This window comes from Saccopteryx bilineata, chromosome 5 (genome assembly GCF_036850765.1).
Source record: "Saccopteryx bilineata isolate mSacBil1 chromosome 5, mSacBil1_pri_phased_curated, whole genome shotgun sequence".
Taxonomy (NCBI): Eukaryota; Metazoa; Chordata; class Mammalia; order Chiroptera; family Emballonuridae; genus Saccopteryx; species Saccopteryx bilineata.
In genome coordinates, this window is record NC_089494.1 from 197,383,884 (window position 1) to 197,397,738 (window position 13,855).

At 40.5% G+C, this 13,855-nt stretch overlaps 1 protein-coding gene across 6 annotated transcripts in view; it reads right to left on the reverse strand.

The window, feature by feature from the left end:
• The window catches only part of ARHGAP24 (Rho GTPase activating protein 24), an 881,345-nt gene that overhangs the window by 77,060 nt on the left and 790,430 nt on the right, over positions 1 to 13,855 (reverse strand). The window contains exon 1 of one of the 6 annotated variants that reach the window (XM_066233837.1): positions 7,542 to 8,434. The exons of the other annotated variants lie outside the window; for them this stretch is intronic. Coding sequence (XP_066089934.1) covers positions 7,542 to 7,656 — 115 coding nt within the window. The 5' untranslated portion in view covers positions 7,657 to 8,434. Of the gene's footprint in view, positions 1 to 7,541; positions 8,435 to 13,855 lie in introns of those variants that run through there. 6 annotated transcript variants of the gene reach the window in all.

Below are 13,855 nucleotides of genomic sequence, written 5' to 3' on the forward strand. Positions count from 1 at the left end.
TCAAAATTAATTCTACTTCCTATAATCTATAATCCTGATTTTGATTATCAGTACCAGTTCTCCACCCCAAATCATTGAGGTGTTATCTGAGAGTCAGCCTAGATTCCTCCTTTCTTCTCTACCTTCATTTACTCACTGTGTAGGTCCTTTCCAAATTCATTACTACCTCAATAGGATAGATCCTTGTATTTCTTAAAGAACTTTTTGAAGTCCTCAATCCTGGTAAGTGCTGCCATAGAGATCTTCATAATATATAAATAGAATCATGCCCCTCTTTGCTTCATTTCTTCCAATGGTGCCCACTGGCCAACTAAACTCCTTTTCATGAAATCCTAATTATCTACAATGTGACCTCTGTCTTTTCCACCATTCAATCAACAATATTTAGGTAGCACTCACTGTGCCATATCCACCTTCATTTCTGCTGTTTTCTCCCAAACAATGTGCTGTCTAACTATACTGAACTATTTGTTGTTTCCTAAATGTACATGATTTATCATGTTGTCAGGCCTCCTCTTAGAAGGTAGGTCCTGCCATCATGAGTCAGCCTAGAAAAAGCTATCCTACAAGATTCAACTCATATCATCTCTTGTGTTAGATCTTCATTAACATTCTTTCACCCCCACCCCAGATGCAATGCTTGATAAGCTTCTTCTTTGATTCCTTAACACATTGCTTTGTAAGTATTTATTTAGATGACTATCTGCACTGAACTAGTCCCCTACCAGTCAAAAGAGGAATGTGCTTTCACAATTATTATGATTATTTTATATTTATTATAAATAATATTGAAAAACAGCTGTACACTGTATCTTATGAACTTCAGAGAGGTTTAAGGAATTCTACAAGATACCATAGACAAAAGGAAGAAACTGGGATTGCCATCAGGTCTGAAGGACTCCAGGATTCATACCTCATTCTAGCATACTGCAATGATCTGAATGTATCTGTCTAAAATTTCTATGGTGAAACCTTAAGGAATTAGGAGGTGGAGCCTTTGGGAAGTGGGTAGGTCATGAGAGAAGAACCAACATGAATGGAATTTGTTCCTTAATAAAAGGGACCCCAGAGAACTCTCTCATTTCTTCCTTTTCTATCATATGAGAATACAACAAGAAGTCAACAGTCTATAACCTGGAAAAGGGCTCTCACCAGAACACAACCATGAAGGCCTGGTATCAGAGGTCCAGCCTTCAGAACCGTGAGAAATAAATTTCTGTTGTTTGTAAGTTACTCTGAGGCATTTTGCTATAGCACTCTGAGCTGATCATGACACACAGACAGACTGTCTTGATTTTATCCCTGGCACTTAATACTAAAGTGGAGAAGGATTGGGGGTTTCACTTCCTCAATTATAAGAGTTATATGAAAAACTTCAACATAAAATAGAACTCATTTATAGTTTTCAGGTTGTGGCACTGATTTCTATAAAAACTTAAAAACAAAAAAATCATTGGTTTGCTGATGAAAAGTCAGAAGTTTAAAACCTTCTTGGGACTGACCAGACGGTGGCGCAGTGGATGGAGTGTCGTACTGGGATGTGGACAACCCAGGTTCGAGACCCTGAGGTTGCCAGCTTGAGTGCAGGCTCACCTGTTTGAGCAAAGCTCACCAGTTTGGACCCAAGGTCGCTGGCTTGATCAAGGGGTTACTTGGTCTGCTGGAGGCCTGCAGTCAAGGCACATATGAGAGAGCAATCAATGAGCAACTAAGGTGTTGCAACGTGCAACGAAAAACTAATGATTGATGCTTCTCATTTCTCTGTTCCTGTCTGTCTGACTCTCTCTCTGTCTCTGAAAAAAACAAACAAACAAACCTTCTTGGTCATTGCTGAACTTCTTTGCCATCAGTTATTTTTCTGAGTTCCCTATCCCTTCCTTCCTATAGATCACTTATTGAGCCAAAGAGATAATTTGCTTTTACTTATTCATCTACTTACTGCATCCCTGGTAACAGAATAAGTCTTGGTACCACCAAGACAGTAATGACTTTCAATTAAAAATGAACATTTGCCCATGGTAAGTGGCAAATCAATATAAAAGACATCCATTTATTACAGAAACAAAAATAGCTAAACTCACTTTTCAGTCCATCACCAGTACTTTCTAAGTAGCTGACAATCTTAATGGATAGAAAATTTAACCCAAGGAACTCAAAATCTATAATAACCAGTGAATATTTGGCAGAATCATGACACTTTTTGTATTCAGAGTGGGGAGAGAGAAAAATAAAGACCTGGAAAATTTAAATGTAATAATGTGAACATAGTGACCAGTGGCTTAGGTCTTAAACCAGCAGAGTAATTATAGACACCATTTACATCTGGGTACTAAGCAATGCAATTTACATGTTTGTTTTCTTTTGGATTTATTGGGGTAATGTTAGTTAATAAAATTACATAGGCTTCAAGTGTATAGTTCTATAATACACAACTGTATATTGCACTGTGTGCTTACCAGCCCAAGTCAAGTCTCTTCTAATGCAATTTATCCCCCCTTACCCCCTTCTAACTCCCCTCAGCCCCTTCCACTCTTGTAATCACCATATTATTGTCTGTCTATGAGTTCTTTTCTTTGCTTAATCCCTTCCCCTTTTTCACCCAGCTCCCAAACCCCATTCCCTCTGACAGTCAGTCTGTTTTCTGTACCTATGAGTCTTTTATAAACTAACAAAATACACACATTTTCTTATTTGATATTCTGCAAAAATGTCTCTTGTCTACAAATAGATTCAGAGATGCTAGGTGACTTAAAGACACACATTTGGGAAGTGGCAGATTTGGGGTATAAATATAGGTTCATATAATTGTGAAAGTCTTCCTCTTCCCACTATTTTGTTTTTTACTTCAATTCAAACATATTTTTCATAATGCTGATCACTCTCTTAGTATCATATTTAAAAAAAAGTCTTTTTGTAATTTTCAAAGACTATATCTGATTTATAGTAGTTCAAGGGAATCACTGCCTTTGCAAATGAGCCCATGCAAATGAGCCTTTGTAAATGGTCTTTCATTCATGGGCTCCTCAGACTTTGCCCATAATTCAGTGCAGGCTTAGCACAGAGTAAGTCATTACTTATTTATGCTTCTTTATCCCAAAGGAGTCTGTGAACTCATCTCCAGCATCACCTGGTAGATGCTCCATATTTCTAGTCCCTCATTTATCGCACTGTTTAAAACTATATCAATTTGGCCTGCACAGGCGCTGCTTCAGTGGATAGAGCATTGACTGGGACACCGGCTTGAGCACAGGCTCATCCAGCTTGAGCATAGGGTTGCCAGCTGGAGCATGGGATCATAGACATGACCCCATGGTGGTTGGCTTGAGCCCAAAGGTTGCTGGCTTGAAACCCAAGGTTGCTGGCTTGAGCCCAAATTCACTGGTTTGAGCAAGGGGTCCTGGCTTCATTGGAGCCCCCTGGTCAAGGCATATATGAGAAAGTAATCAATGAACAACTAAGGTGTCACAACGAGGAATTGATGCTTCTCATCTGTCTCGCTTCCTGTCTCTGTTCCTATCCATCCCTCTCTTTGTCTCTCTCTGTCTCTCTTGCTAAAAAAAGAAAAAAAAATCTATATGGATTTGGATAGTAGTACTCTGCTGAAAAAATCAAGTTCTATAAATGTGATTATAATGTATATAACATACAATAATCTTTAAAGTACATATTGAATTTATCCATCAACATTCTAAAGGTATTCTATTTTAATTCTTTATTGCTTATAGACTAGCAGGAAAAGATAGCAAATACTACTGCAATTCACCAATTTGTCATAAATCTTGAATACTTGATTAAACAGACCTATTGCCATTCTTTACTTTGGAAAAAAATAAATATTTATCTTTTCTGTTACAAAGGTGCATACAGCACTTTAAGATAGCTGTGGAGATAAGGTGGCAAAGTGGCAGCATATATGAAATATAAAGGCTACAGAGTCAGGAGTACAATGAATAAAGAAAGAATAGCCAGTAATGTCTTGAAGAAGATGCAATGTTTGAAAGACAACAGAGTAGAGAGAGCATCATTGCAGAGAGGACACAGTGAACAAAAGCCAAGAGTTGGTACAGGAGCTGTCTTCAGGGAGAAAGAGTGGGGCAGTCTGGGGAACTAAAGTTTATTCTCTATGAAACAGTTGGAATTGGCTAGAAGATCTGATAATTGTATAAAACAGAACTTCCTTTGAGAGCAACCAGGATTTAAAATTTTTTTAACCATGGAACATTGCCTGACAGTAGTACTGCTTAGGAATACCTATTAGGCAATGCTTTACAAATGGTCTTCATGTTGTAGGATTTGTGAAGAATGTTGGGGATGGGAAAAGGTGAGGATGGGTGCTGTCTTGAAGAACCATTCTTTAGTTAAAGTAAATTGTGTACATTAAGCAGTAAAGACACAGATGGGAGTAGAAATGGAGCTGAAAGTATAAAAAGATGGAAGAAGGTAAGTAGTTAGATACAGGGGGAAAGAAAGTACCATGAAATGGATCTACGAACAAAGAAACTCAAGGAAAAAGCAAAAACAGACAGACAAACAAGCTAAAGTTAGGATTTAGACATTTACTTTAGTCTGTCCCATGATCATAGCAACCTTAAACCAGCTAGCCTATTACAACGAGAAATTAACACTAATGTTCAGGACTTGAAGTGGTATACATCCCTAGATAATCAAAAGATTGGCAAAAAAAAAATTGTAGTTTCAAAATCAAGAGAGTAAAAACACACTGTATTCTCTACCTCATCAGAACAGAAATACAGAGCATTATCGCCAGCTTCCTGATTAATAGGTGTTTTTATTTCTTTTATTTTTTAATTGAACTTATTGGGGTGACCCTGGTCAACAAAATTATATAGGTTTCAGGTACACAACTCCACAACCCATCATCTGCACACTGTATTGTGTGTTCACCCACCCCCAAGTCAAGTCTCCATCCATCACCGTTTATCCCCATATACTTTCCTCCTCCTCCCCGGCCCCTTCCCCTGGAAATCACCACACTTCTGTGTGTTCATGAGTTTTTTCCTCTTTCCTTTTCTCTGCCTTTTTGCTCAACCCTTTTTTATTTCCCAGATTTTTAAAACTACTGGGAAAACATCATCAGTGACCTTTATTAGTTCTTAAACAAAGAAAGAGAGAGATGGCAAGGACAGTGAAGGACAGAAAAGGCCTGGAAGAGAAAGGAACCCTAAGAAGTCAGATATGTCTCACACAGTGTGCAAGCCCCTCCACCCCCAGGCCTCTGGGACCCTTAACTCCACACCGGGCTTCATTCTGAGGGCATTTCTAAAGTGGCAAGTCTCTTCGGTCCGCCTACCCTTGACAGCAGTAAAAAAAATGCTTTAAATGTGGATCAGGAAAAGCAGACACGTCACCATTTCTTACTTCTGGGCGCCCTTCCACAATTCCTGCCCTCTCTCTTTTGCTTTCATTGAAATGCCTTAAACTGATGCTCTCCAACAGGCTCGGAAGAGAAGCTCAGAAACCTAGGTCCTTCTTGATCTACTTGAGCACCCAGGAGATTAAGTAGAAAACAAAAGAACTCTCTCTTCTTAAGGTGGCATGGTTTGGAAATCGAATATTGAAAGAAAAGTTCTTTCTTTTCAGTGCCAGACCTTAAATAAAGACATCAACACCCTGGGCTTCAGGCTGCTGCTGACCTGAATGAACGGGGCAGAGGGGAAACAGCAGGGCAGCAGCCTGAGCACCTTTCCTCCTGGAGCCCCATCTCACCCCTGAGGTTCCAGAAAAAGGAAAAGACGACTTAAAACAGCTGAACACTCCCTGCACTTCCTCTCCTTAGTGGTTCTGACAGAAACCAGAATACAGCTTTGTCAACTAAAAATCTGCTAATCCTTGACCCAAATGCTGAACATGCCTCAGATTACTGTGACTTTGTACAGGAAAGGACAATACTTTAAAAATAGCCCACTGAGGATGATAGACAGAAGCTTTCCCCACTGCCTTTATTGCCACTTGCCAGCCCATGGGAATTCTCTTTGCAGGCACTGCCTCCCTCATTGGTATTTAAGGAGAACAGGGCGTAAGGAACAGCAGTGTTAGCCGGGCTGCTTGCAGATCTGCTGTACTCCACTACTGCAGGAGGGATGGTGGGAAAGATAAAAAGGGCCTTGCTCCGGGCTTCAGAGATATATTAATTGTCTCCAGAAAATCTCATGTTACAGATGAACAGCAATAACCCAGACATGCAGATTATCTCCAGTGTTTGGATAAACCTGATTTAGTTGCTGAGGAGAACAAGAAGAGGGAATGTCTTCTAAGCAGTTAGCTCCTAGCCCTTCAATTTCTACCATTTCCTATTTTTCTATCAATGATACAATCTTACAGTAATCCTAATCTGTGCTCTATAACCCTGTTCTGAAATCTGAAATCTCTATAGATCTATAAAATTTGAGACACCTACATTTATCCTTATGGTGATAGAGGAATAAAAATGAATACCTGATTTCCTTCCTGATAATATATGCTAATGATCATAGCCTGATCGTAGCTGCTCAAAGGTAAAGACTCAGAAGGAACAAGATTTAGTTTTAAAAAGTTTCCACTATATTTTTCTTCATACAGTATATGTAATTTTTTTCTTATTCTGCTGTACTCTTATTATTTATTTATTTGGTTACTAAGTAGAGAGTGTTAATAGGTGGCAGATCAAAGAAAAAGGGGAGAAGGAATAACCTTAGTTACTCCTATCAGCTCCTGGTTAAATTAGCTCTCTGTATATGACATTAAAATTATCATTACGTAGTTCCAACTTAGACAATCATTCCATTTACTTATTCTCATTTTAAAGCAAAATAAAAATTTAAAATATTTTGATACATAAACATTTTCTAAAAACATTTATTTTACCTATGCTCTACTCTAACTCTCCTTATAAATTAATTCAGAAATGCCTTAGTTTCTTTTATTGATCATAAATTATTATGTTCTCCCACCCCCTGCTCCTGCTAGTTCATTTCTTTGGCCCCTCCCAATATCACCTATTTGGGAAGTCAAGGTGACTTCTGTTTCTAATTAGTATTATTCAATGTGGTTGAAAGCCTTTTGTACTGGGTCACTACAAATAACCTCATTATTAACATTTTCTCGGCAGGAGAGGTGAAGCAAGCACAGGCAGGCAGAGCCAAACTGATATGACTAGGAGAACAGAACAGGGATTTGAGAGGGACTCGTTTCAGCAGGTAACAACAGGGCTGCTTGATCTGGGTCTGGGAAAAGCCCAAAGTAGCCTTGGCCTCTCCTGTCAGGATGCTCAACCCAGCTTGTTTACTTCTCCATCAGTCAAGGTGATCCTCAGGGACCATCATTCCACACCCACCTAGCCTATTCACAGACAGTAATAAAGAGATCAATTTGAAGCTTGAAAAATCAGTACAGACAGGCAAAGACACACAAACAAATCACTTTTGTACAATTCTCATCTCTTGGTTACCAAACTCCCGTTTTTATCCGAGCAGAAACTGACCTTAAAGCATCAGAGAATATATGCATATTTTTAAGAGGACATTAATATATCATCTACCTACCTTTCCGAAAACTAAAACATCGTTTGATTCTTCTGTATGTAGTTCTGGGAATGAAAGGAGCTGACGCTAAGGCACCTGAGGGGCGTCCCCCCGCATGACGGTCTTCAGGCATCATACAGGCCCGAAGTTCTGAACAGTTGCAGGCTTCCTCTACGACCTGCCTCTGCAAGATACCCCACGGCCACGCCTTCTCATGTTTGTTTATTTGTTAGGTTTGAAGTGCTGATTTTAGAACTGGTAGGTTTTTATCATCCAAGTCCTGAAACAGGAATAAACTACCACCTCTCATTTACTTCTTTTTTGGCAAAAAAGCAAAACAAAACAAAACTTCCTTTTCTCTTGCCTAATCCAGAGAGTTTTTAAGGTTTTTTTTTTTTTTTTAAGTTTCTGCAGACATTCCAAAATGTCACAGCAAAAAGAACCGCAGCAAGCAAACTGCAACTCCCATTTAAAAAGCGGGGTTTTTAATTATTGTTATTAAGAACTGTCTTCTCAGCTGGAACTGGGGGGGGGGGACTAAGATTTTTCTGGAAAGGTCAGCAAATAGCCATGTGCAAGGGGACAGAGAAACAATGACAAAAAGGACCCTGAGGAATAATACTTCAGGACCATCCTTGCTGGCTCCTTTCATCTGAGCAAATAATGGCACCTTCTCCAGAAAGCATTTCAGTTCATGATCGATTCTTTCAAAGGGCTCTCCTGCTCCTTTTACTGCACCCCTCAGCCTTTGATGCTCTCAGCAAGCTTCTCCTCCCCTTTCCTTTCTGTCTTCAAACTCCCGGGGCTCCCGAGGGAATCGCCACGTCAGAAGAGTCGAGTGCCCATTCCAGGAGACTTCTGGGATCCTTGGAGGAGGCAGCGCTGCGGGGAGCTCCTCTGCCCCTCCTTCTGCTCCGGCTCCCTTTTCTCAATGAGAGCTGGGCGGGAGCTGGCAGGGCTGCGGCGGGTGCCTCGTCACCACTGCGATGGCTGCAGCTGCCTTCAGTGCCCGCCGGTCACATGCAGCAGGTGCAGCCACAACAGTATGAGGGGAGGGGTGAGACGGCCAGGCAGCGGTGTGAACCTCTTTTTCTTCGTTTGACTTTGAGCTGACTTCCCTGCTCCTGTCTGGGCAGCTCCTCCAGAAATCCAGCCGCACCAAACCACCCCAAGGGGAGGGAAACTTTTTGCCCCTTTTTCCTGAATTTATCCTCTTCCTATACAAGATTTTATAAAGCATACTTTGCAATTGAATCAATTGGTGGGTGCTGAGTTAAATATTCATGTCATTAAAACGGGTTATTTGTGTATATTTTTATAAGTTTGTATCCGTGAAATAGAAGATATTCTAAATCTAGTAACAAAGACCTGCAGGTATAACCACAAAATAAGTCAACTCCACTCATATGCGTGCACATTTATACATACATACATTTCTCTGGTTATGGCTTGAAAAGCAATCCTGTTTCACGTTTCTGCCCTGCTCTCAGATGCACCTCTGCCCCCCAGCCCCCATGTCACCAGCTCTCTCAGTCCCACTCACTGAGCCTTTGATTCACTGGGTTAATCATTCATCGACCTGGCTGTTCCAGGAGCAGATCTGGAATGCCAGTGCTTTAACCCCAATTCACCCCAAAGGCCTCTGCGTTCCTTCCTAACAGGAGTTTCCCAAGATTGTGAGGATTAAAAAGACACTTTCTTTGCAAACATCATTAATCTGATTAGCATACGCAGATAGCAATATTTTGTCACTGAAGGGATCATGCTTAGTTATTTAGGCCCTAAGGTTCAAACACGGCTTTTAGCCCTGTGTCACAGCATGCAGCTAGAAAAATAAGAACTCACAAAGTAAAGCTCAGTACTACCAGGACAGTGGCAGGGATGGGCTGGGAGACACCTTGGCTAAAGGAACACTTCACTGACCACAACATTGGTAGGAGAGAACACACAGAATCACAGGACTAAGGCTGGAATGAGTCTTCGTACAGTTTTATTTTTGTTCTTTTTGTGTATGTGTGTGAGAGTAGAGGAGGAGATAGCGAGACAGACTCTTGCATGTGCCCCAACCGGTATTCACCCAGCAACCCCCTACTCCCCCCCCCCCATCTGGGGCAGATGCTCTGCCCATCTGGGGCAGCTGCAACCAATCTATTTTTAGCGCCTGAGGCAGAGGCTCCACTGAGCCATCTTAGGCACGGGGATGACATGCTGGAACTAATGAGCCATGGCTGCAGGAGTAGGGAGAGAGAGAGAGAGAGAGATAAGGGGAAAGGGGAGGGATGGAGAATCAGATGGTTGCTTCTCCTGTATGCCCTGACTGGGAATCGAACCCAGGACTTCTACCCACTGGGTTGACATTCCACCACTAAGCCAATGGGACAGGGCCTTGTCCAAGTTTCTTATTACACCAGTGAGGAAACTAAAGGTGAGGGAGTCACTTACCCAAGATTTTGTCAGAGGCAAAACCATAGTGCTTCTTAATTAACTCCTGTTTGTCTACATGCTAGTTATTCATTATGAGAATTATGTACATTCAGCATTTTTACTACCTTGATGGGTCTCTGACTCAACTCTTTCCATAAGGAGACAGAAATATGTAGAAAAAACCTGATTTTGTTGATAGCTAAAGCTAAGCTAAGCACACAGATCTCATGAATAACTGATGGCTTCTCACTCTCCCCAGATCCTGGTCAAAGCACTTTTATATACATTGCTTCAAAAATCAGTTGAAAAAAAGCTCAGTGTAAAACATAAACAAACAAACATAAAACCCTAAACTTTTCCAAAACTAAATAAATGTTTTCACATCCCAACTTTTGGATTTGGCCATTAGCAGAAATGATGTGCCTCTCAGCATTGTTAGTAGGGAAGCAACAGTTTATAGGTGGTTTACCTAGGTTCAATACGAAATGTCATTATCAGTCTAGGTTGCTAAGAGAGGTGGTCTACCCCCAACCTCTTTTGGGCCACGGACCCGTTTAATGTCAGAAAATATTTTCATGGACCAGCCTTTAGGGTGGGACGGATAAATGTATTGTGTGACCGAGACAATCGTCAAGAGTGAGTCTTGGACAGATGTAACAGAGGGAATCTGGTCATTTTTAAAAAATAAAACATCGTTCAGACTTAAATATAAGTAAAATGGAAATAATGTAAGTTATTTATTCTTTCTCTGTGGACCAGTACCAAATGGTCCACGGACCAGTACGTGTCCGCGGCCCAGGGGTTGGGGACCACTGGTCTACAGTACACATTTCCATTGGTTTCCTTTCCCCATCTGATTATTTGTTGTCTAAGTTTCCTTATTTAATAAAAAGAAAAGCTCTACATTTTATGATTTTCAATTAATAGCTTTTAATTTCTAGAGATTGAAAAACTAGGTAAGCTCCTAATCCTCTATTGTAATCAAATGTCTATTATTAGAATGGTAAGAAGGAATATTTTATATGCATATACAACCTGAATAAAGATAAGATTAGATGCCTCATGAAAAAAGTTTTAATGTTTATTTTTTAATTAAAATTTTTTTTTAATTTATTAACTTTTAGAGAGAGGAGAGAGAAAGGGAGGAGGGAGAAAAAGGAAGTATTAATTCATAATCGTTGCTTCTTGTATGTGCCTTGACAGGCAAGCCCAGGGCTTTGAACTGGCAACCTCAGTGTTCCAGGTCGACGCTTTGTCCACTGCATCACCATAGGGCAGGCAAAATTTTTTTAACGTTTTACAAACACAGGTTGTGAAACTGCAATACAGACAACAAAATGCTCTCTCTGTAATAGACATAATTAAAATATATCCGAAGGTGGTATACAGAAATCAATAAATCAGGGCAATATGTCATCTTCCAAATGTCTTTTTTTTTAATTTTTTAAATTTATTTATTCATTTTTAGAGAGGAGAGAGAGAGAGGGAGAGAGAGAAACAGAGAAAGAGAAGGGGGGAGGAGCTGGAAGCATCAACTCCCATATGTGCCTTGACCAGGCAAGCCCAGGGTTTCGAACCGGCGACCTCAGCATTTCCAGGTCAACGCTTTATCCACTGCGCCACCACAGGTCAGGCATCTTCCAAATGTCTTTATATTGTAGTTGCCATTTAATCAACGATGACAACACTCTTTGAGTGGTGGGAAGGAGGTTGAAATCTAAGAGTTCTTTATTTAGGATTAATAGGGTCACTGTTTCCATGAAGAAGAGAGGAGGGGAAATGTATTCTCTTATGTATCTATGGCAATTCAAGAACTTTCTTAAAGGGCTTTATTAAGATATAACTCATCTTTCATAGATTTTTCCAACCGAGAGTTTAAATTAGATGCGTTTTAGTAGACCATCACAGATATATATAACCATCATCACAGTTAATTTTAGAAAATGTTATCACCTCAAAAAAGATCCCATATCTTTGCCTACTCTTCCCCCCGCCCCATGCCTCCCGCATCCCAGCCCCAAGCAACCACTAATCTACTTCCTGTCTCTACAGATTTCCCAATTCTATATTGAATATGAGTGAAATCATGATACGTATGGTCTTTTGTGACTGGTTTCTTTCACTTAGCTTCACAGTGTTTTCAAGGTTCATTCATGTTGTAGCATGTGTCAGTACCTTATTCCATTTTATTGGCTGAATAATAATCCATTTCTTGGATATTACTAAGTTTTAATTATCCATTTGTCCGCTGGTGAACATTTAAGTGTATTCACTTTTGGCTATTAGGAATAATTTTGCTATAAATATCCATGTACAAGTTTCTTTGTGGACATATGTTTTCATTTTTCTTGAGTATATACCTAGGAGTACAAATATTGGGTCCTGTTGTAACTATGTTTAGTCACTTGAGGAATTGACAGACTTCTTCAAAGCAGCTGCATGATTTTACACCTCCATTAGAAATGTAGGAGGGTTTTTGTTGTGTGGTTTTTTTTTGTTTTTTGTATTTTTCTGAAGCTAGAAACGGGGAGAGACAGTCAGACAGACTCCCGCATGCGCCCGACTGGGATCCACCCGGCACGCCCACCAGGGGGGACGCTCTGTCCACCAGGGGGTGACGCTCTACCCACCAGGGGGCGATGCTCTGCCCCTCCGGGGTGTCGCTCTGCCGTGACCAGAGCCACTTTAGCACCTGGGGCAGAGGCCAAGGAGCCATCCCCAGCGCCCTGGCCATCTTTGCTCCAATGGAGCCTCGGCTGCGGGAGGGGAAGAGAGAGACAGAGAGGAAGGAGAGGGGGAGGGGTGGAGAAGCAGATGGGCGCTTCTCCTGTGTGCCCTGGCCAGGAATCGAACCCGGGACTTCTGCACGCCAGGCCAACGCTCTACCACTGAGCCAACTGGCCAGGGCAGAAATGTAGGAGGGTTTTAATTTCTACACATCCCTGACAATACTTGCTCTTATTAGACTTTCTGATTCTAGCAATCCCAGTGGGTGTGAAGTATATCTCATTGTGGTTTTGATTTGCTGTTTCTTGATGATATTGACTGTATACTACCTTTGGATTGAACATCTTTTCATGTACTTATTGGTCATTTGTATATTTTCCTTGGAGAAATGTTTATTTATATTCTCTGCCCATTTAAAAAAAAATTCTTTTATGTATGTATGTATGTATGTATGTATGTATGTATAGAGGTAGGGGAAAGAAAAACAGAAATATCAAGATGCTCTCATATGTGCCCTGACTGGGAATTTAATAGACAACCTCTGCATTTTAGGACAATGCTCCAACCAACTGAGTAATCCAGCCACAGAGCTTAGTTTTTATGATTTTTAGAGAGATGGAGAAAGGAAGGGGGAGAGAGGGGAGAGGGAAAGGAAGCATTTGATGTTCCATTTAGTCTTTCATTCTTTGGTTGCCTCTCATGTGTGCACAGACTGGAGATAAAACCCATCACCTTGTTCTTTTAGGACAACACACCCTTAACCAACTGAGCTAACTGGTCAGGGCTTTGCTCATTTTCAATTGAGTCAAGTAGGGTAAAAAATTTGATTTGTTCCTATTGATGAGTTGTATGTTCATTATATATTTTGGATACAATATGTAATTTGCAAATACTTCCTCCAATTCTGTGGGTTGTTTTTTCATTTTCTTGATGGTATCAATTCAGGTATTTTTGAAGAACTTAAAAAACTCTATTCATTCTAATTATCACACTTCAAAAACCTTTTGTTTTTCATATAATGAAGAATATACTATCAATAAGGCATGAACTTGTAATTGTGTTATTGTTTGTTTGTGTACTCCCGCAGTAGAAATAATAGATCACGCTATTGTGCTAAAAGACAGGAAGAAAGCCCTGGCCGGTTGACTCAGTGGTAGAGCGTCAGCCTGGCGTGTAGAAGTCCC